This window comes from Chlorocebus sabaeus, chromosome 5 (genome assembly GCF_047675955.1).
Source record: "Chlorocebus sabaeus isolate Y175 chromosome 5, mChlSab1.0.hap1, whole genome shotgun sequence".
Taxonomy (NCBI): domain Eukaryota; kingdom Metazoa; phylum Chordata; class Mammalia; order Primates; family Cercopithecidae; genus Chlorocebus; species Chlorocebus sabaeus.
The window spans coordinates 85,362,885-85,384,557 of record NC_132908.1 but is presented as its reverse complement, the minus strand read 5'-3'; the positions used below and the strand labels follow the sequence as shown (position 1 = coordinate 85,384,557).

At 63.3% G+C, this 21,673-nt stretch overlaps 1 protein-coding gene and 1 pseudogene across 3 annotated transcripts in view; one reads left to right on the top strand and one right to left on the bottom strand.

Annotated features, from left to right (window-relative positions):
* The window catches only part of PIEZO1 (piezo type mechanosensitive ion channel component 1 (Er blood group)), a 67,153-nt gene that overhangs the window by 35,074 nt on the left and 10,406 nt on the right, over positions 1-21,673 (top strand). For 2 of the 3 annotated variants that reach the window (XM_073015646.1, XM_073015645.1), the window contains exons 3-28: positions 5,946-6,068; positions 6,272-6,314; positions 6,520-6,658; positions 7,233-7,325; positions 9,580-9,748; positions 9,877-10,090; positions 10,216-10,387; positions 10,510-10,596; positions 10,679-10,766; positions 11,534-11,634; positions 11,767-12,027; positions 12,867-12,978; positions 13,061-13,239; positions 13,314-13,462; positions 13,573-13,755; positions 14,039-14,163; positions 14,323-14,480; positions 14,580-14,756; positions 15,266-15,391; positions 15,464-15,664; positions 16,650-16,854; positions 19,731-19,835; positions 20,200-20,353; positions 20,434-20,677; positions 20,755-20,851; positions 20,942-21,113. In XM_073015646.1, the coding sequence (XP_072871747.1) occupies positions 5,946-6,068; positions 6,272-6,314; positions 6,520-6,658; positions 7,233-7,325; positions 9,580-9,748; positions 9,877-10,090; positions 10,216-10,387; positions 10,510-10,596; positions 10,679-10,766; positions 11,534-11,634; positions 11,767-12,027; positions 12,867-12,978; positions 13,061-13,239; positions 13,314-13,462; positions 13,573-13,755; positions 14,039-14,163; positions 14,323-14,480; positions 14,580-14,756; positions 15,266-15,391; positions 15,464-15,664; positions 16,650-16,854; positions 19,731-19,835; positions 20,200-20,353; positions 20,434-20,677; positions 20,755-20,851; positions 20,942-21,113 (3,877 nt within the window). The remainder of the gene's footprint in view (positions 1-5,945; positions 6,069-6,271; positions 6,315-6,519; positions 6,659-7,232; positions 7,326-9,579; positions 9,749-9,876; positions 10,091-10,215; positions 10,388-10,509; positions 10,597-10,678; positions 10,767-11,533; positions 11,635-11,766; positions 12,028-12,866; positions 12,979-13,060; positions 13,240-13,313; positions 13,463-13,572; positions 13,756-14,038; positions 14,164-14,322; positions 14,481-14,579; positions 14,757-15,265; positions 15,392-15,463; positions 15,665-16,649; positions 16,855-19,730; positions 19,836-20,199; positions 20,354-20,433; positions 20,678-20,754; positions 20,852-20,941; positions 21,114-21,673) is intronic. The other variant, XM_007994343.3, reaches the window with a different exon arrangement.
* Positions 4,752-5,426, bottom strand: LOC140711725 (uncharacterized; annotated as a pseudogene).

The window sequence follows — 21,673 nt, the reverse complement described above, 5'->3', positions numbered from 1 at the left end:
CTGGATCACACCCCGTCTCTCCTGCTCCCTCTCCCCCTACGGTAGCCCTGCGGCTGCGTCCCATCTGCCTACCCGGCTAATCCAGGCTGACCTCCCTGGTTTAAGATCAGCTGTTGAGCAGCTTTCGTCTGCTGCCTGGACTCCCCTCTGTGTGTGAGCTCCCGTGTTCACAGATTCTGGGGACTGGGATGCAGGCATCTTTGGGGTCCATCATTCTGCCAGCTGCAGGTGGGAGCCCACCCTCCAGCCTTGCGACATCTGGCTGGAAGCATCCCACAGGCCCCTCGTAGCTCAGGGTGCTTTGGGCACTGGTCTTTTTTACTTATTTTTTTTGAGACGGAGTCTTGCTCTGTCACCCAGGCTGGAGTGCAATGGCACGATCTCGGCTCACTGCAACCTCCGTCTCCCGGGTTCAAGTGATTCTCCCGCCTCGGCCTCCCGAGTAGCTGGGATTGTAGGCACCCACCATCATGCCCGGGTAATTTTTTTTTTTTTTTTTTTTTTTTTTTTTTTTTTTTTTTGAGACGGAGTCTCGCTCTGTCACCCGGGCTGGAGTGCAGTGGCCAGATCTCAGCTCACTGCAAGCTCCGCCTCCCGGGTTCACGCCATTCTCCTGCCTCAGCCTCCCGAGTAGCTGGGACTACAGGCGCCCACCACCTCGCCCGGCTAGTTTTTGTATTTTTTAGTAGAGACGGGGTTTCACCGTGTTAGCCAGGATGGTCTCGATCTCCTGACCTCATGATCCGCCCGTCTCGGCCTCCCAAAGTGCTGGGATTACAGGCTTGAGCCACCGTGCCCGGCCAATTTTTGTATTTTTTTAGAGACAGGGGTTTCACCATGTTGGTCAGGCTGGTCTTGAACTCCTGACCTCAGGTGATCCACCCGCCTCGGCCGGGATTACAGACGTGAGCTACCGTGCTTGTTTTTTTTTTTTTTGAGTGGGGGTCTTGCTTGGTTGCCCGGGCTGGAGGGCAGTGGCATGATCATGGCTCATTGTAGCCTCCACCTCCTGGGCTCAAGTGATCCTCCTGCCTCAGCCTCCCAAGATGCTGAGATTACAGGTGTGAGTCACGGTGCCCAGCGCAGGCACTGATCTTGGGTCACGGGTAGAATTCAGAGGTGCAGGGAGGCATTTTGTGGAGGGCCCAGTGCGGCCGAGTGCTGGGAGTCGCTGGGACCTGAGGCCCAAACCTCTCCAGGATGCATGGCTGGGGATGGGGGGGCACCTCCCCGTCCTGGTCCCCATCCTGGGCCTCCCCTTTGCTCTGTGGAGCCGGTTCTATGTGTTCCCAGGCCCCTGGCGTTTCCCCGTTTGTTCCGTAAATATTTCATGCCCTGGGCGCAACTGGAAACACTTCCCTTTAATCGGCAGTGAGGGAAGGCAGGCGCCCAGCCAGGCCAGGGGAGGAGCTGGGCTGGGAAGATTTGGAGTGGACCCGGGAGGACTCCCCTGCCTGAGCCTCCTCAGGGGCCCTTCAGAGATGGAGACGCTGCCCAGTTTTCCGGGAGGGAGAGGAAAGTGTGAGGCTTGCCCGAGCCGAGTGCCCGGGCTTTATGATTTGTGCAGCTGCTGGGCTTGGCACGGCCCTGGTGGAAGGTTTGACGCCATCTGGGCCTTGGTCCCCCTGTAGGCGTCAGCCTGACCCTTGCGGGGCTGGAGGTTGAGCTCAGACTGAGCAGGGAGGAGAGGGGCTGGGGCGGTGGGCACAGACCCTGGTGGTCCAGGCGGGGCTGCAGGCAGAGCCACAGGGGTCGGCTCCCAGAGACCTGCTTATCATTTAGGGACTCAGAAGCCCCATCCTGCCTTAGGATAAAACCCACCTCCAAGACTGACTCTGCTGTCTGGAGAGAGACCCCCCCATCTCACCATCCCCCCCATCTCACCATCCCCCCCATCTCACCATCCCCCCATCTCACCATCCCCCCATCTCACCATCCCCCCCATCTCACCATCCCTCCCATCTCACCATCCATCCCCCATCTCACCATGCCCCCCCATCTCACCATCCACCCCCCATCTCACCATGCCCCCTGCAGGGAGGCCCTGCCACCCTCTTCAGCCTCACTGGTCCCCCCGCTCTGCCAGCCTTGTGTAGTCTCCATCCTCTGCCTCAAAAGCCCCCTCTCGTGGCCCCGCAGCTCAGCCCTAGCTCAGTCGCTGGTGGGCGTCACGGCTCAGCCTCAAGGCACCCTGGGTCCCTTGGCTGGTCCCATGCACACCCCAAGGATCAGACTAAGGGCAGCTCCACATTCCCCACGGATCAGGCCCGGCCCTCGTCCAGCAGGTGTGGGGTGGTGTCTACGGACCACTCATCAGGATGTTGCCATGGTGGGGCCCCTGAGCCTTTGCAGGCTGGGCAGGGGTCCAAGGGCTCCAGCTCTGGGGGAGGTCCTGTCAACCATCCGGTCTGTGGTGCCCTGGGGCCTCCCCGCCCCTTCCTGCTTCCTCCTGAGAGCCCTGCAAGCTGGAAGGGGAGCCCAGCACCGTTTTTTTGTTTTTTTGTTTTTTTTTTTTTCGAGACAGTGTCTCGTTCTGTTGCCCAGGCTGGAGTGCAGTGGTGCGATCTCGGCTCACTGCAAGCTCCGCCTCCCGGGTTCAAGTAAAAGTAATTCTCCTGCCTCAGCCTCCTGAGTAGCTGAGATTACAGGTGCCCATCACCACGCCTGGCTAATTTTTGTATTTTTAGTAGAAACAGGGTTTCACCATGTTGACCAGGCTGGTCTCGAACTCCTGACCTGAGGTGATCCACCCGCCTCGGCCTCCCAAAGGTGTGAGCCACCGTGCCTGGCCCCCTGCACCTTCTTCTGGGTGGGCAAGGGCCAGGCTGAGCCCCTCCCCTGCCATGGATAGGGGTGGCAAGAACAGTCCGTTCCCCATGGGCTCCCTCCAGCAGGGAGCGGATGGGCCGGGGCCCACACAGTGGTTCAGGAACAAAGGCTGATGGGCGGCTGCCTGCCAGAGCTGGGCGGGTCCCTGGCCCGAGCCTCCTCTCACTCCCTTTCCCAGGATGGAGAGACCACTGTAAGCTGGGCTGTGGCCTGTCGGGTGTGTCCTGCCAGGAGGGAGGTGGAGTCGGGGGAAGGAGACCCCGCTCGGCCTCCTGGGCTCCTGGAAGAGGCAGTAGTGGGTCCCTGAGGAGGTGGCCTGATCTCCATCCTCGGCTCAGCCTGGCTTTCGCAGCTTTGCATTTGGGGGCGGGACCTTCGGGGGGAGCTTGAGGGGGTGGGTGGGGGCAGGGGTTGCAGATGGAGGAAGGAGAAAGCCATCAGACCCCTAGAGGTCATGCTGTTTGCATGGGAGAAGGCCGGTGTCAGGGTGCCCCCTCGGCCTCTGTGTGCGCCCCCCTGCCCCGTGCAGGTCAGCAGGACCTCGGTCCCTCTGCACGTTCTGGCCCCCTCCCGTCTCCAGCAGTGTCTCTTCCTGGGGTGCCCCTCGAACTCTCAGCTCCCTAGTCTGATCCAGCCCAGGCAGGGAGCGGTCGTGCCACACGGCCAGGGGTGGCCTCCAGGCCCGGCTGCGGCCCCCTCGACCCTGGGGGAGGGATCATGGCCCAGCCGTTCTAACATGTCCAGACCAGGACACTCTGGCCAGCCCGATAACTGAACCAGGAAGGAGGCAGGGAAAGGGGAAGGAGGAGGACAACAGGGAGGCAGTGACTTCCGAGTTGGAGCCAGAGACGGACATCCTGGACTGTCATTGTACAGGGCAAGGCAGGAGGGTGGGAGCCAGGTGGCCTGGGAGCCCCTCCCTGCCCAGGGGTCTCTGGTCAGGCACTTCCTTCCCAGGCTGCTGGATCGTGTGTGCAGGGAACCCGTCAGCCTGGCTGTTCAAGGGCCCAGATGTCCTCTCGGTGCCCGGGGGGTCCCTGACAGCACCAGCAGGAGCCCCACGTGCCTATGGGGCAGGTGCCCTGCGGGTCCCTCTCTGTAGGACTCAGAATACCTTCTGCAATGGCACGTGCTCTCCCTTAGTGCCCAGTGCCACGGAGGGCCCTGCTGGCAAGGTCACTTCAACGTCAGGCTGGAGGATGCAGCGAGCAGGACTCACAGCCCAGGTGCCTGGGCAGGCCTGGCAGGAGCCCATTCCCCGGGTCGGTGCTCTCAGGTCACCCCACAGTGACAGAGGCGGAGACGCGGGCCCCTGCCTGGTGCCCTCCTGCTGCCAGACTTGTGCTCTGCTGAAGAGGGGCTGGTGCGGCACGTAGGAGCCCGGCACAGGGGTTCTGAGCAGTGAGAAGCCCGGCCCCTGTGCGTTCGGGGCAGGGAGGCCCTGGAAGGTCCTGTCTTCCAGGAGCCCTGCATGGCCCCCACTGGTGGCGGCTCCTGCTCATGCTGGGGCTGCAGCCTCCCTTCCTGGTCTGTTTTCCATTTCTCCTTCCCACTCTCCCTCCTGCTAACCCCTCCCAACCTCCACAGGTCAGAGGTCATAGCTGCAGGGTCAGCAGGTCAGGGCCTGGGGCAACCCTAGGAAGGCGTGAGTGAGAAGCTGGTCCAAACCTGCCTCGGCTGCCTGGCGGTGCGGGTGGGGGTCCCGGGCATCCTTGAGTGCTGCCTCGCGGTCAGGCTCAGGGATATGTAGGGTGCCTTGGATGTGGGTCACGAGTCATCACTCCAGAAAGAGGGAGCTGAGTGTCCAAGAGCAATCCCGAGTCTGTCGCCTAACACCGACTGTGCCCAAAAACCTGAACAGAGTGGACACAGGCCCTAAGCTGGCGCCCCGAGGCCGAGAGAGGGCAGGTGTGTGGTGACATTCACCACCTCGGACCCAGACCCAGACCCAGACCCAGACCCTGAATGTCCCTGAGCTCCACGAAGTTGTGAGAAGGGCCTGAGCTGCTCTGCACTTTCTCGTGGCTGGCGTGGCTGGTGGAAGGGCCCGAGCTGCTCTGCACTTGCTTGTGGCCGGTGGTACAGGAGTCGCTGCCCCAGGGTGAGGGCCCAGAGGCTCCAGCCAGAAGGCGCTGGGGTGGAGAGGGAAGCTGTCCATAGCCCTGGGCTCAGGACTCAGAACCTGGTGGGCCAAGGACTTTGGTCCAGACCTCTGCTGGAGGGTGAGCTCTCCACATGTGTGCAGAGAGCAGAGGTGAAGCCAGGGCTCCTGAGTGCCCCCAGCCACAGGCCGTGCCCGCCCAGCCCCCGCCCTGCAGCCCAAGGCCTCCCTGCTGGGGGCTGAGTCCAGTGGGGCCACAGGCAGCTGGGAGCAGGACAAGGCTGCCGGGCAACTGGATGGTGCTGCCGCTTCCTGCCAGGTGCGGGTACACACAGAGAGAGAGGATGCGGTCTGGGGCCCAACCTGGCACACAGCAGGTGCCTGAAATGCCAGGGCTGCCATGGGGACTGGGAACCATACATAGAGATGCGACTTCTCCTTGCGGCCCCTCAGCCCCAGGGAAGCAGTTGCCTGCCCCACTTTTCTCGAGAACCATCCTGGCCCCGTTCCCACACCAGCCACGGCTGCTCAGGGGGAGCCCCCTCGCCACCCCCAACCCCGACCCTGGCCACGGCTGCTCAGGGGCGCTCCAAATGCCTTGGTCTCCATCCAACTGCAGCCCCCACTGGGGTGAGGTGGAGCTTCTCGCCTCTCCTTGTGTTTATTTCTTCTGCTTCCACAACTGAAAGGTGACAGATACTTGCTGGATAAGTGAGAAAACCCCAGGTGGTAGCCTCCAAGCCTGGGAGGCCTTTTCCTGCCTGTGGGCCGCAGGCCCATCCTGCTGCCACCCCCAGGAGAGTGCCTGGCTCCTTGTCAGAATAGTGACACGAGTGGCCCTGGGGAGGCGTGGGGAGTGGGGCCGGCCTGCCTGCTGGGGTCCTTAGTCCATGCCGGGCATGCGTCTCAGGCCTCCGAGCTCTGACCTGCCTGGGGGCTATTGTCTGGCTGAGTGGCCTGGGCTGGGGCCCCTCCCCGTCCCCAGGACCAGCCTCACCCACCCACTCTGCCGCAGGTCACACAGGCCGCCTCCTGCGGGCGCTGCTGGGCCTCAGCCTGCTCTTCCTGGTGGCCCATCTCGCTCTCCAGATCTGCCTGCACACCGTGCCCCACCTGGACCAGCTCCTGGGACCCAGCTGTGAGTCGCTGAGGGGCGGGGCAGGGGCAGCCATCCTGGGGGTCAGGGAGATGGCCATGCAGTGACCCCGAGTCTCCTGGGGGGGGTCTACTCAGCCTGATTTATGTCTGGCCTGGATGGTCCCCGTGAAACACCCCAGGGATGACTGGGCTGTGGTGCTAGCTGGGCAGAGCCTGACTGGGTTCCTCTGTCTTTCTCCGCAGGCAGCCGCTGGGAGACCCTCTCGCGACACATAGGGGTCACAAGGTTAAGACCGTCCCCCCCAACCCCAACCAGCGAGCCTCCCTGGGGGATTTCAGGCCCCAGGAAGTGGGGGGACCCAGGAGGGACGGGAGAGGGGGGATGGGGACCTGGAGACTCATCCACGCTCCACCCACACCTGGAGACTCACCCACATTCCATCCGCACCTGTCCTCCTGCTCTGACTGCGGCTGCTCCCTGCTCTCCGCAGGCTGGACCTGAAGGACATCCCCAACGCCATCCGGCTGGTGGCCCCTGACCTGGGCATCTTGGTGGTCTCCTCTGTCTGCCTCGGCCTCTGTGGGCGCCTCGCAAGGAACACCCAGCAGAGCCCACATATGCAGGAGCTGGTGAGAGCAGCTGCGTCACCCGTGTGTCAGGGAGGTCATTCGAGAGCCGTGGTCTCAGCCATTTTGAGGGTTAAGCTTTTTTTTTTTTTTTTTTTTTTTTTTTTTTTTTGAGACGGAGTCTTATTCTGTATCCCGGGCTGGACTGCAGTGGCCGGATCTCAGCTCACTGCAAGCTCCGCCTCCCGGGTTTACGCCATTCTCCTGCCTCAGCCTCCCGAGTAGCTGGGACTACAGGCGCCTGCCACCTCGCCCGGCTAGTTTTTTGTATTTTTAGTAGAGACGGGGTTTCACCGTGTTAGCCAGGATGGTCTCGATCTCCTGACCTCGTGATCCGCCCGTCTCGGCCTCCCAAAGTGCTGGGATTACAGGCTTGAGCCACTGCGCCCGGCGAGGGTTAAGCTTTTAAAAACAAATGTAGACTTCTTAGTTGTAAGTTGGTGTTAAAGAGGGAGGAACTTCCACGTCCCACCCTGGGCCCAGCCTGCGGTTCCATCCATTTAGACCTGTTTCTACCCGGGCTCTGCCTCTGGTGGGAAACCTCCAGGACCTGAGGTGGCGTCTGTTTTGCCCTTAGAAACTCTTCATGGAGGGATTGTCTGGGGCCACGCGGTGGTGGGAACCTGCAGTGCTGGGCAGTGGGTCTGGCTGGAGAGCCGCTGCAGACAGGGTGAGAAGGGGCGGCCCTGGCGGGAGGCCTCGGCCCCAGGCAGAGAGGCTGCCTCGGCCCCAGGAGCAACGGGCCTGAAGCAGGGCCTCTGTCCTCGGAGTGAGAGGCAGAGTGAACTTTAGCTGCTACGAGACTTCGAGGTCTGGCCCTGGGAATCTCTGAGCTACGGCCACCTCCCACGGGCAGGGCGTGAGCTGGGGCCTGCGTCACTGCCGCTCAGCCCCTCTCACCCCTACCTGGTCCCACACTCGCCATCCCCAGGCTCAGCCGGGATTTATGGCCACCTGGGTGTCCTGGCCCATGAACTCCCTGCCCCGGGCACTCAGCCTCCTCCCACCTCACCCTCCCAGCGCCCACTCGTCAGACAGCTGATGCTTGCCGGGCACATGGACCCAAGAGGGAAAGGGGCTCCCCAAGCCACATGGTAGGGCGGGTGCGGCTGCTCAGCCTGCAGAGGCGGCCTGCCCTCCTGCCTGTCCTGTCCCCACACCATGGAACAAGGCTGGCACCCACATTTCAGAGGCAGGAATGGGGACCTGGAGTGGTTTTTCCAGGCATTTAAGGGGGTCCGGTCATCGTGGGGGCTGTGCTGCTGCCTGTCCTCTGAGAGACCTGCCCCTTCCTCGTCAGCCCCTCCATGCTGACGAGGGCATGGGGCCCGAGCTTCCTGGAGCTTGGCTGCTGGGAAGGGGCTGGGTGGCTGGACTCTGGTCAGCTTCGTCTTGGTGTGATGGGAGCCTGAGTGTGCAGCTGCGCCCTGGCCGGCCAGTGTGGACAGACTTCAGAGTGCGGTGGGGGCACCAGGCACCTCCAGGACACCATTCCGAAACCCGGATCTAGAAGCCCCATGACCCCCTCACTCCCACATACGGGCAACACACAACATGTGTGCGGGCATGCGGCAGAGTGTGCCAGCCAGCCCGAGGGGCGCCGGCCGCTGGAGGAGGTGAGGGGCGTCTGCAGCATGGCCGCAGCATGTGGGGCCCAAGTCAGGGCCGGGCCTGCCCCTCGCTGGCCTCACACCTGTCCTCCCACAGCAGCTGCCTCTGTTCTTTCCACTCCCAGAAACGCTCATTTTTCACGGCTCTGCTCAGAAGATTTCCCAGGGCCAGGGCCAGGCTGTGGACGGGGTGAGCTCAGGCCTTCCAGCCCCAGCCCTGGCGCTCTGGGGTCTGGTGGGAGAGCCCCGGGTGTGAGCGATGGCACCCTGCGTTCTGATCCAGCCTCGCCCCCGGCTGCTGTGTGGTCTCTCAGAGGGGTGGGCTCAGGGTCCAGGCCTCTCCTGCCCTGATCTCCCTGTTCCCCTGGCCTTGGAGCCTCCCAGCAGCCCTGTGAGGACAGGACTGGTCTGGCTCCTCTGTCCTGTCAAGCCCCCAGCCCGTTTGACAGAAGGGGAACAGGCTCCGAGAGGCTAAGTGACTTGCCTGAGACTGTCAGGCTGGGATGGTGCCTATCATCCAGCCCCACAGCCTGTGCTCTCAGCCTGGGCGCCTGGCGCCTCAGCCACCAGGAGAGCCCCCGAGTCACAGATGGGGACACTGGGCTGCTGGCAGCCAGGCCAGAGCCGGGGCATCTGACGACAGCCATGTTCTTTCCACCACACCCTGGCTTTCCCCTGTGTTTGGGAAACGGCTGTTCTGGGAAATCTTTAGTCAGGACCAGGGAAAACAGGCCTGTCTGGTCTCTCTCCCCCGACCCCGGGCCGCCCTGCCACCTCTCCTAGGCAGCTGGCAGCCTCTGTCTCTCGAGGCTCGGCGAGGGCAGGAGCACCACCCCTAACTTCTAGGCAAAGCCACCCAGAAGGCTGGCGGGGGTACCCAGGAGACCCTGGAGCCTGGCCATGTCCCTCAGGCCCCCTTGGTCTCTAGAGACCCCCCGGGGTGCAGACAGGGCCCCGCTGCTCCCTGGGTGTGTGGTTCAGGATGATGAGGTGCTGTAGGACAGCCTGCGGTCGGCCTGTACCTGGCAAGGTCATCACATGCCTGGACTTGCCAGGACAGACCGTGGGTCTTCGGCCAGCGTGAGAACTGCTACCAGGAAGGCCTGCAGGGCCTGTGAGCTCGAGTGAGGAAGTAGGACGGTGTCAGGCAGACCTCAGGGAGGCTGGGGCCTGTGCTCAGGGAGGCTGGCCCGTGGCCCTCAGAGGGGTAGCTGTGGATGTGGCCGCCTCCAGCTCTCCTGGCTGGGCAGATGTGGGCTGCAGAGGTGGCCTCTGTGATACACCTGACCTTGCCCCTGCCCGTGACCTTGGCAGGATGATGACGAGAGGGATGTGGATGCCAGTCCCCCGGCAGGGCTGCAGGAAGCCGCAACGCTGGCCCCTACACGGAGGTCACGGCTGGCCGCCCGTTTCCGCGTCACTGCCCACTGGCTGCTGGTGGCGGCTGGGCGGGTCCTGGCCGTAACACTACTCGCACTGGCAGGTACGCACCGAGGCAGGGGCACTGGCAGTCACACTGTGGGGGGTCTTGGAGTTCCCTGATGACTGTGGAGACAGCGGGACACACGGCACCAGCCAGGTACAACCCTGTGCCCCTGCCCTGCCCCGCAGGCATCGCCCACCCCTCGGCCCTCTCCAGCGTCTACCTGCTGGTCTTCCTGGCCATCTGCACCTGGTGGGCCTGCCACTTCCCCATCAGCACGCTGGGCTTCAACAGACTCTGCGTCGCAGTGGGCTGCTTCGGCGCCGGCCATGTCATCTGCCTCTACTGCTACCAGACGCCCTTGGCCCAGGCTCTGCTCCCGCCTGCCGGCATCTGGGCTAGGTAACGGCTTGCCACACGGCCCCTTTTTCCTCCCGCCCTGGTCCTGCCCACCTGGCCCGTCTAAGCCCTGTGGCCCCACTGCCTCCGGAGTGAGCGAGGGACAGTGACAGGTCTTCTCTGGACAGGGTGCTGGGTCTCAAGGACTTTGTGGGTCCTGCGAACTGTTCCAGCCCCCATGTGCTGGTCCTCAACACCAGCCTGGACTGGCCCATGTATGCCAGCCCCGGCGTCCTGCTGCTGCTGTGCTACGCCACGGCCTCTCTGCGCAAGCTCCGTGTGCACCGCCCCTCCGGCCAGGCGAGTAACTACTGCCACCCTTGGGGGGTGGGCCGAGGTCAGACCATGGGGCTGGTCTCGGGACCTCCTGCCTCTGGGTGGGGTGTGGAGCTGGTCTGGGCTCAAGGCGCTGGTCTCTGCAGAGGAAGGAGGCGGCAAAGGGGGACGAGACTCGGGAGCTGGAGCTGGCAGAGCTGGACCAGTGGCCCCAGGATGGGGAGGCTGCCCAGGTGAGCAGCCAGGCGGGTGGAGGTGCCAGGGTGGGGGGGCGCTGAGCCAGCCCCTGCATGGCTCACTGCTGCTTGTCCACAGCACGTGGTGCCCACAGCACCCGACATGGAGGCTGATAACTGCATCGTGCACGAGCTGACAGGCCAGAGCCCCCTCCGGCAGCGGCCTGGTAAGTACCGTGCACTCCGAAGTACGGCTGGGAAGGGGGAGGCCGGTGCTGCCCCCTGGTGACCGCCTGGCGCTGTCGCATGCTCGCACGGCTCCTCTGCCTGCCGCCCCCTCGGGCATCCATGTGTCGGTGTCCCTGACCCGAGACCCCCAGGGCAGTCGAGTGGCTGCATCGTTGATCCCCAAGACCCCATGGGGGGGCCCTCCAGTCTCCCAACCCCTCCCCAGAAAACATGGCTACGTCTTGTGCTGTTCGCTCTGGGAGCTGCTCCAGGTGGGCCAGTGGCCCCAGGAGGCCGCTTGTCCAGGGCAGGGGCTGGCCTGGGAACTCCGTGTTGGCCATGTCGCCTTGGGAGGGCCTGGGGGCTCTTTCTGGCTACTTTCTTTCTTTACCCTAACCCTTGATTTTCCATTTTGCAATGTGTTTCTGAATGAAGCAAGTGAAGCCAGGGCCCTGGGGTGGGGGTCCCGAGAGTCTTCAGGTGCACAGGGCTGGAAAGGGGGTCAGGGCCACCTTGTGCACCCCACCCTTTCAAGGAAACTGAGGCCCAGAGAACAGCAGGTGCTGGCAGGGCGATCCCTGACGCTCGGGGAACAGTGTCAGCCCCACCGCTGGAGCCCGTGTGTTTTGCCCATAGCCCACCATGGCCACCAGGGGCCTATCCCTCCTGCTGTGTGCTTGTCCATGGCCCGGATTTTAGGGCGTAGTCAGGGTGGGGGGTGCCTGGAGATCACCCTGCCGGAGCTGACCTCTGTCCCCACCTGCAGTGCGGCCCAAGCGGGCTGAGCCCAGGGAGGCATCCCCACTCCACAGCCTGGGCCACCTCATCATGGACCAGAGCTATGTGTGCGCACTCATCGCCATGATGGTAGGCGGCCGTGGGGATCGGGATGGGATGGGGCGGGGGAGGGTGGCTGTGCAGCCCCCCCTCCGCCGCCCAGGTGTGGGGCATTGCTGGGGGGGTGCACTGGGCGGCCATGCAGTTCCCTCTGCCACGCAGGTGTGGAGCATCACCTACCACAGCTGGCTGACCTTCGTGCTGCTGCTCTGGGCCTGCCTCATCTGGACGGTGCGCAGCCGCCACCAGCTGGCCATGCTGTGCTCGCCCTGCATCCTGCTGTATGGGATGACGCTGTGCTGTCTACGCTACGTGTGGGCCATGGACCTGCGCCCTGAGCTGCCCACCACTCTGGGCCCCGTCAGCCTGCGCCAGCTGGGGCTGGAGCACACCCGCTACCCCTGCCTGGACCTTGGCGCCATGGTGAGTGTGCACCACCACATCCAGGGGTGCCTGGGTGCATGGTCCCGTCAGGGTCATCATCCTGTTCAATGTCCATTGCCCCGGGGAGTAGCAGCTCCAGGAAGGTAGATCCGTGTCTGTCTGTCACAATGGGGTCCCCATTCTGCCCACCCAGGGCCAGCCCAGAGTAGCTTCTCAGTGAGTGTTTGCTGAGCAAACAGACAACCTTGTGTTGGCATGGGCACCACCCCTGCATCCCGACACTGTGAGTGTGCGCTCTGCCCGTTGGTACGGGCACCACCCCTGTACCCCTGATGCTGTGAGCGTGGGCTCTGCCCACTGGCACAGCCCTGGGTCTCAGTGACAAGCTGTGCAGGCCATGTGTTCACAGGGTGCCTGTGTGTCCATGTGAGCTGGGTGCCAGCATCATGTCTGGTCACCTGTTTGCAGGCCAGCGGGTTGTGTCTCATCTTGTGAGACTTCTGAGCCCATGTGTGCAAACACGTGCACCTGTGTGTACACCTCCACATAAGCCTGTGGGCATATGTGAGCATGCATGTGGGTAAATGTGCACTCCAGCATGTGGATGTGTGTGCATGTGTGTACATGGATCTGTGCCCATGTGAACTAGGGAACCCGTGTGACTGCGTGTGAGCACGTGTGAACCCATGCACTCATCTGTGGGTATGGAAGTGTGTGCTCGTGTGCCTCTGGGTGGGTGTGAGCAAGAGGGTGTTTGGTGCCTGTGGGAGGCCGGTGTAGATGGGCTGGTGGCAGCCGCCTCCCTGAGGGCTCTTGCCCCGGCTATGGGAGGGGTGCTGGGCCCCCCGGCTGACTGTGACATACCGCTCTTGTCGCAGTTGCTCTACACCCTGACCTTCTGGCTCCTGCTGCGCCAGTTTGTGAAAGAGAAGCTGCTGAAGCGGGCAGAGGCTCCAGCTGCGCTAATGGAGGTCACTGTGGCAGACACAGGTGAGTGGCAGGCCAGAGGTGGGGGTTGCCCTCCTGCCCGCCCGCTCCGATGCCATCGCCTGCCCCCTGGCTTGGCCCACAGAGCCCACACGGACGCAGACGCTGCTGCAGAGCCTGGGGGAGCTGGTGAAGGGCATCTATGCCAAGTACTGGATCTATGTGTGTGCCGGCATGTTCATCGTGGTCAGCTTCGCCGGCCGCCTCGTGGTCTACAAGATTGTCTACATGTTCCTCTTCCTGCTCTGCCTCACCCTCTTCCAGGTGGCTGGCGGGCCGGGGTGGGGGCTGGGGCGTGGACCCTCCCTGCGGCCCTCACCGCCCCCCTCGTTCGGCAGGTCTACTACAGCCTGTGGCGGAAGCTCCTCAAGGCCTTCTGGTGGCTCGTGGTGGCTTACACCATGCTGGTCCTCATCGCCGTCTACACCTTCCAGTTCCAGGACTTCCCCGCCTACTGGCGCAACCTCACTGGCTTCACCGATGAGCAGTGAGTCCAGGCTCAGGGCTGGGGCAGCGGCGCTGACACCCTGTGCACTTCCCCAGGGCTCCAGCGGCTCCGCCGGGGGCCGGGCCGGTGCTGATGCTAACCCTCCGCAGGCTGGGGGACCTGGGCCTGGAGCAGTTCAGCGTGTCCGAGCTCTTCTCCAGCATCCTGGTGCCCGGCTTCTTCCTGCTGGCCTGTATCCTGCAGCTGCACTACTTCCACCGGCCCTTTATGCAGCTCACTGACATGGAGCATGTGTCCCCGCCCCGCAGGCGCCTCCCTCGCTGGGCTCACAGGTGCGACCCTGCCCTCCCTGGCTGGCCTTGGAGAGGTGCAGCCTCCTGGGCCAGGGAGGCAGCCAGGTGGGATTTGGACAGGAGCCACATCCTCCATTTGTTCACATCGAGGGGATGGCAGTAGTGTGGAGGTCCCGGGGACAGTGGGCATGAGTTACGACGCAGCTATGTGCCTGACTTGGCAGCTGCAGCAGCAGCGGTGCAAACAGGGCTTCCTCCAGGCCCAGGAAATAAGAAGGGCAGGAACCCAGTTGGGAGATGCCATTTTCGGACTCTCTCCCAGGCAGGATGCAGTGAGCGGGACCCCACTGCTGCAGCAGCAGCAGCAGGAGGAGGAGGAGGAGGAGGGCCCCAGGGATGAGGGGCTGGGCATGGCCACTCCCCACCAGGCCACCCAGGTGCCTGAAGGTGAGTCGGGCGGGCAGAGCACAGGGGCCACCCAGTCTGCTGTGCCACATCCCAGCTGGGGGGGTGTTGACAGAGTCCCCTCTGAGCTCCACAGCCTCTTCTGCACAGGGACCTGGGACTCCCCATTTCCACCCTACACTGACCCTCACACCGTCACAGGCGCAGCCAAGTGGGGCCTGGTGGCCGAGCGGCTGCTGGAGCTGGCAGCTGGCTTTTCGGACGTCCTCTCACGGGTGCAGGTGTTCCTGCGGCGGCTGCTGGAGCTGCACGTCTTCAAGCTGGTGGCCCTGTACACCGTCTGGGTGGCCCTGAAGGAGGTGAGTGTGGTAGGCACCTCAGCTTCCCGTCTGGGGGGGTTGCTCTGGCCTGCCCGGCTGTCCTCCCCAAGCCCAGCCCCACGTGCCCGCTGCCCTCAGGTGTCAGTGATGAACCTGCTGCTGGTGGTGCTGTGGGCCTTCGCCCTGCCCTACCCACGCTTCCGACCCATGGCCTCCTGCCTGTCTACTGTGTGGACCTGTGTCATCATCGTGTGTAAGATGCTGTACCAGCTCAAGGTCGTCAACCCTCAGGAGTATTCCAGTAACTGCACCGAGGTACGGCCCCCGTGGGCGGAGATGGGAGGAAGCTCCAGGCAGCTGTGTTCGCAGCCCCACCCTCCCAGGGCAGCTGCTTCAGTGCAGTGGGGCCAAGGGGGCTTCCTGGAGGCAGCATCCTTTGACCTGATCTGTGGACCAGGGGTCCACTCCCCGCACACAAGGGTGTCTGGTAGGGGCGGAGTCCCAGGGTCTGCTGCGGTGAGGAGGGGAGGGCCCCACCCCAGGCCTGGGCAGGGAGAGACAGTCAGCTGCTGCCTGGCACTTTCTCACACATCCTTCCTTCTCCCTGGACCTCTCTTCGCTCCCCTAGCCCCTGCCTGTGGTCTCCCTGTTTCTCAAACACCCGGTCCCCTTCCCCATGAAGGTGGCTCCAAGACCAGCAGCCCCTGTGTCCTTGGCTGGGGCAGCGGTGGACCTACCCCAGAGCTGTGGCTGTGGTGGGCTCCAGGCAGGGCCGGGGGGCACTGTGGCCTAGGAGGGGGCACTGATGCCCGGTCTCTTGCCAGCCCTCCCCCAACAGCACCAACCTGCTGACCATGGAGATCAACCAGTCCCTGCTGTACCGGGGGCCCGTGGATCCCGCCAACTGGTTTGGGGTGCGGAAAGGGTTCCCCAACCTGGGCTACATCCAGGTGAGTGAGGGGCTGGTGGGCGGCTGGGCAGGTGAGTACCCAGCTGCCCCCTGACCCTTGCCCCCCCCGCAGAACCACCTGCAGGTCCTGCTGCTGCTGGTATTCGAGGCCATCGTGTACCGGCGCCAGGAGCACCACCGCCGGCAGCACCAGCTGGCCCCGCTGCCTGCCCAGGCCGTGTTCGCCAGCGGCACCCGCCAGCAGCTGGACCAGGATCTGCTCGGCTGCCTCAAGTACTTCATCAACTTCTTCTTCTACAAATTTGGGCTGGAGGTGAGGCAGGGACGTTGCCTCCTCCTGGGGCAGGGCTTGGCCGTCAGAAGGGAGGACTGCACCGTGCAGGCACCGGAAGCCTGGCCCCACCTGGGTCTGCCTGGGCCACCGGGGGCAGGGGACAGGGCCCGGCAAGGCTTCCCCCGGCCTCCTGTGGTGTTGGCAAGAGACAGGAAACATGGTAGATTCGCTCTACTGTCCAGCCCACCTCCTGGAGCCCCACTTTCCCCTGCATGATGGCAACTGCCAGCCACTCCAGCCCTCTTCACAGCACCACTGGCCCTGTCCTTGCTTGATGCCCACAGCCTCCAGGCAGGGCTGCTGCAAGCCTGAGGCCTGCCGGGTGGGACCAGAAAGTCCCTCTCCCCCAACTCACTGCACCCCCACACCCCACCCTCCCCCCACCCGACTCACTGCACCCCCACACCCCACCCTCCCCCCTCACCCGACTCACTGCACCCCACACCCCACCCTCCGCCCTCACCCGACTCACTGCACCCCACACCCCACCCTCCCCCCTCACCCGACTCACTGCACCCCCACACCCCACCATCCCCCCTCACCCAACTCACTGCACCCCACACCCCACCCTCCCCCCTCACCCAACTCACTGCACCCCCACACCCCGCCCTCCCCCCTCACCCAACTCACTGCACCCCACATCCCACCCTCCCCCCTCACCCAACTCACTGCACCCCCACACCCCGCCCTCCCCCCTCACCCAACTCACTGCACCCCACACCCCACCCTCCCCCCTCACCCAACTCACTGCACCCCCACACCCCGCCCTCCCCCCTCACCCAACTCACTGCACCCCACACCCCACCCTCCCCCCTCACCCAACTCACTGCACCCCACACCCCACCCTCCCCCCTCACCCGACTCACTGCACCCCCACACCCCGCCCTCCCTGACTCACTGCACCCCACACCCCACCCTCCCCCGACTCACTGCACCCCCACACTCCGCCCTCTCCCCACCCCAGATCTGCTTCTTGATGGCCGTGAACGTGATTGGGCAGCGCATGAACTTTATGGTGACCCTGCACGGCTGCTGGCTGGTGGCCATCCTCACCCGCAGACACCGCCAGGCCATCGCCCGCCTCTGGCCCAACTACTGCCTCTTCCTGGCTCTGTTCCTGCTGTACCAGTACCTGCTGTGTCTGGGGATGCCCCCGGCCCTGTGCATCGGTGAGGAGCACGTGGCTTGGGTGGGTGTGGGCTTTGTGGCTTTGTGGATGCCCGTGGGGTGTTTCCCGCCTGCCCCGGGCTCCTGTCCACCCTCCTGGACTTAGCCCTGGCCTCCCCCAGTCCCTCCTGCCCACCCCACATCCTACCCAGGTGCCCTCATCCACGTCCTCTCTCGGGGGCAGCCTGGCCCCTCCAGGCTCTGCTGTTCTTTTTTGCCCAGTATCCTATCTTGAAATATTTCAAACCTTCAGGAAAGTTGTGAGATACACAAGGAGCGCTGCGTCCTCTCTGGTCCCCGCGTGGGTCGACCGTGATACCTCACACCCAAGAGCTGCCTCGAGCGTCTCCCGGGGCGGGTGTCCCTGAGCCCACAGCCCCACACGCGCGGACCCGTCTCCTGGCAGTGCCATTGTCAAATGTGTCCTCTGCACTGAAACAGCCCCGGCCCCAGCACCCTGCTTTGTGGCTGTTTGGTTTTCAGATGGGATCTGGTCTGATGTTTGCTCTAGTCTCTTGTCTTGGGTCTAGGCCGCCCCCACCTCTCCTGTCTCTTGGGAAGTTCCAGAGGGAGGCCGGCGGTGTTGCTGACGCCCTGAGACTGGATTTGCGTGGCTGTCCTGGTGATGAGGGTCTGCTCAAGGCACACAGCACCCTGCAGTCTGAGACGGGGAGTCACATTTGTGCATGCGGCCGGCTCAAGGGCGTCCCACCTGCCCCACAGTGGCACCCAGCCTGTTGGCACTGGTGGGCTGTCTGGGGTCAGCCTTGTGGCTTCATGAAACAGACCCTTTCTGTTATCTCTGTGCGTCCATCAGCTGGGTTTCCCATCCAGGAGAGCTGCCATTTCTCACTGGCCACTTTCCGAGAATTCTGTCATCCACAGGCACTGGGCCTCGCCTCTGCTGAGTGGAAGCCCTGGCCCCTCTGGCCACACACTGTTACGTCGTCTCCCCTTATTTGGCTGGGCGTGGTGGTTCACACCTGTGATCCTAGCACTTTGGGAGGCCGAGGCAGGAGGATCCCTTGAGGCCAGGAGTTTGAAACCACTCTGGTCAACATAGCTTTTTTTTTTAAAAAGATGGAGTCTTGCTTCCTCACCCAGGCTGGAGTGCAGTGGCACAATCTCGGCTCACTGCAGCCTCTGCCTCCCTGGTTCAAGCGATTCTCTGCCTCAGCCTCCCAAGTAGCTGGGATTACAGGCAGGCACCACCATGCCCAGCTAAGTTTTGTATTTTTTTTAGTAGAGACAGGGTTTCATCATGTTGGCCAGCCTGGTCTTGAACTCCTGACCTCAGGTGATCCACTCCCCTCGGCCTCCCAAAGTGCTGGGGTTACAGGTGTGAGCCACCGTGCTCGGCCCTGTTTCCTAATGGCGGTTTCCTGTTTCCTCAACTCTTCTATGTATATTAATTGGCATCTTCCGTAAGAAAAAGCTGTCCTTTGTCCTCTGCTGATTTCTTTACTCAGGTATTTATGTCTGTGTGGACACTGATGTTGGTCGTCATCTCTGGGACTGGCTGTGGGACCAGCACTGTTTAGTCTCGTGTGGTAACAGCTTCAGGCCCTGGGAGCTCTGGGCCTTCTCCACCTGCCCCGCCCTTTTCAAGCCCATCTTGTTTTCTTTTTTTTTTTTTTCAAGACGGAGTCCTGCTCTGTCGCCCAGGCTGGACTGCAGTGGTGCCATCTCTGCTCACCGCAACCTCCACCTCCCGGGTTCAAGCGATTCTCCTGCCTCAGCTTCCCTCCTGAGTAGCTGGGATTACAGGCGCCCACCACCATGCCCGGCTAATTTTTGTATTTTTAGTAGAGACGGGGTTTCACCATGTTGGCCAGGCTGGTCTCAAACTCCTGACCTCAGGTGATCTGCCTGCCTCAGTCTCCCAAAGTGCTGGGATTACAGGCGTGAGCCGCCCCACGCGGCCCTGTCCTGTTTTCTGCTCCCAGGCATTGCTGCCTCATCTTCTGCTTCCCAGGCTCAGCTCTGTGCTCATAGCCACTGTTCTGGGGAGCCCGATCGAGTTCCAGGAGTGTCAGGTTTAGAGCCGGGGGTCTGGGCGCCGGGTGTGCCTGTTGCTACAGGGCTGCCCCTGCCTCTGGGCCCTCCAGATCTTTCCTGTAAAACACCTGCATTAGAGAACCTGGGTTCTCTGACATCGAGGCAACTTTGCTTTCATATCATGAGGTTCCCTCTGCGGCAGACGGTGTTGTGGGTTTTGCAGACGTGTGGAGTCACATCCACCCACTCAGTCCTTAGGGATCAACCCTCCCTGCCTCACACGCCTCCCAGGAAGTGTGGCCAGGGGCCGGCAAAGCCATGGCTCCCTCCCCCGCAGGCCCTGGCCCCTCCCATCCCTGGCACGTGGTCCTGTCAGGACGCCACGTCAGCAGGACTCACAGCAGGTGCCGCTGGGTCTGACTTCCACTTGGCAGAGCACACTGAGGTCTGTCGAGGCTGTCCCGTGGATCCCGGTCCCACGTGCTCAGCAGTGCTCCCTGTTGTGGCTGCTGCAGGTGTCTGTGCTGCGTGCGGCTTCTGGCTGTTTTCAGAGCTGTCACATCACACGCACTGTCGTATCATGGACTATGAGGCCGTGTGAGCCACAACCCAGGGAGGCCCAGCAGCCCCCATCCCCGTGCTCTCCGGCCTCCCGCTTGGTTCCTTTGCCCCCGGGGGCTTGGCGCATAGTTGAAGGAATGCGTGTGTGTGTGAACACACAGGACATGAGAGCTGCCAGTTCTCAAGACAGCAGGTGTGCGTGAGGTGATTCCCATGGATCCTGAGGATTGGTGATGAAGTCTTGGGCTCTGAAGCCACTGGTCAGCAGGTGGGGACAGGATATCTCAGGCCCTTCCTAACATGACGCTCCCACCACCAGATTACCCGTGGCGCTGGAGCCGGGCTGTCCCCATGAACTCCGCACTCATCAAGTGGCTGTACCTGCCTGATTTCTTCCGGGCTCCCAACTCCACCAACCTCATCAGTGAGTGCCCCCCACCACCCCCACCTCCACAGAGGACCCTCAGAGCATGTTCACCCCCCACAATCTGCTCACAAGTGTGCACACAGGCTTGCACAGGCAGACATGCAGTCAGGCATATGGCAGTCTGCAGGCCCTGACCTCACAGGCACACACCTAGACCTCAGAATGTGTGTACGGCAGCCCTTGTGCGGACGCCCCCACACCAGGGCTCCCTCAGTGGCACCCGGCCACTCCCCCAGGCAGACGTGTCCCCGCTCCCAGTGGCTCCACGCCGACAGGCCTGGGGTGGGAGGCGGGCTGTGTGCGCCATGCCCACCTCGTGTGGGTCCCCGAGCAGCACAGCAGTGGCTCCTGCGTCCTGCAGGTGACTTCCTCCTGCTGCTGTGCGCCTCCCAGCAGTGGCAAGTGTTCTCAGCTGAGCGCACGGAGGAGTGGCAGTGCATGGCTGGTGTCAACACCGACCGCCTGGAGCCGCTGCGGGGGGAGCCCAACCCTGTGCCCAACTTTATCCACTGCAGGTGGGTCCCACACCACCCTCCATGGGGAGTCCTCTGGGAGGGGTGGCCGGGGCGCCCACCGTGACACTCCGGCCTGGCAGGTCCTACCTCGACATGCTGAAGGTGGCCGTCTTCCGGTACCTGTTCTGGCTGGTGCTGGTGGTGGTGTTTGTCACGGGGGCCACCCGAATCAGCATCTTCGGGCTGGGCTACCTGCTGGCCTGCTTCTACCTGCTGCTCTTCGGCACCGCCCTGCTGCAGAGGGACACGCGGGCCCGCCTCGTGCTGTGGGACTGCCTCATTCTGTACAACGTCACCGTCATCATCTCCAAGAACATGCTGTCGGTGAGCCCAGCCCCCGGCCCCACCCGCCCGCCCCGCCTCGGGACCCTGCTGGCCCTGCTGACCCTGCTCTCCCCCAGCTCCTGGCCTGCGTCTTCGTGGAGCAGATGCAGACCAGCTTCTGCTGGGTCATCCAGCTCTTCAGCCTTGTGTGTACCGTCAAGGGCTACTATGACCGTGAGTGGCGAGGATGGCGGCTGCGGAGGGTGTGGGGAAGGCCCTGCTCCTGGGCCCTGAGCCTGACCCTTGCTGGCGCCTGCCTTGTAGCCAAGGAGATGATGGGCAGAGACCAGGACTGCCTGCTGCCTGTGGAGGAGGCCGGCATCATCTGGGACAGCATCTGCTTCTTCTTCCTGCTGCTGCAGCGCCGTGTCTTCCTCAGCTATTACTACCTGCACGTCAGGGCCGACCTCCAGGCCACTGCCCTGCTGGCCTCCAGGCAAGCTCTGGCCCAGACACAGCCCAGAGCTCCCGTCCTGGGGCTGGGAGGGGGCAATGGGAGGGACCTCGCTGTCTCAGGCCCCAGCCTGTGGAGAACAGGCTCCACCCCTCTGGGACATGGGCATGTCATCTAGAGAATGAAGGACAGCAGACTCCCGGCACCATCACACACCCCAGTGCTGGGTCTGTCAGAGACCACAGGCTGCAGTTCCGACAGTGGCTGGTGTCTCACCCCCTCGGCCGACTTGCCTGCTAAGGGCTAAGTGTCCCACCGGCGGGAGGGCCCCTGTGTGGTATCACAAATGCCCCAGGGAGGGGTTCGGGCTTGGGGCCAGCTTTGCCTGCTTCCCTGCAGCTCCGGTGGGGTGGGTGCCACCAGACACCCCTGCATCTGTACGGCAGAAGGGCCTGTCCTCACTGCAGACAGCACAGAGGGTGGGGGCCGCAGACGCCTCCCCAGTGGGTGCCTCTCGCCCAGCATGGGCAGAGAGGAGCCGGCTGAGCCGTCCCGGGCTGAGCGGGGAGCAGCGGCTGCCCGTGCTGCTGGGGCTGAGTGCC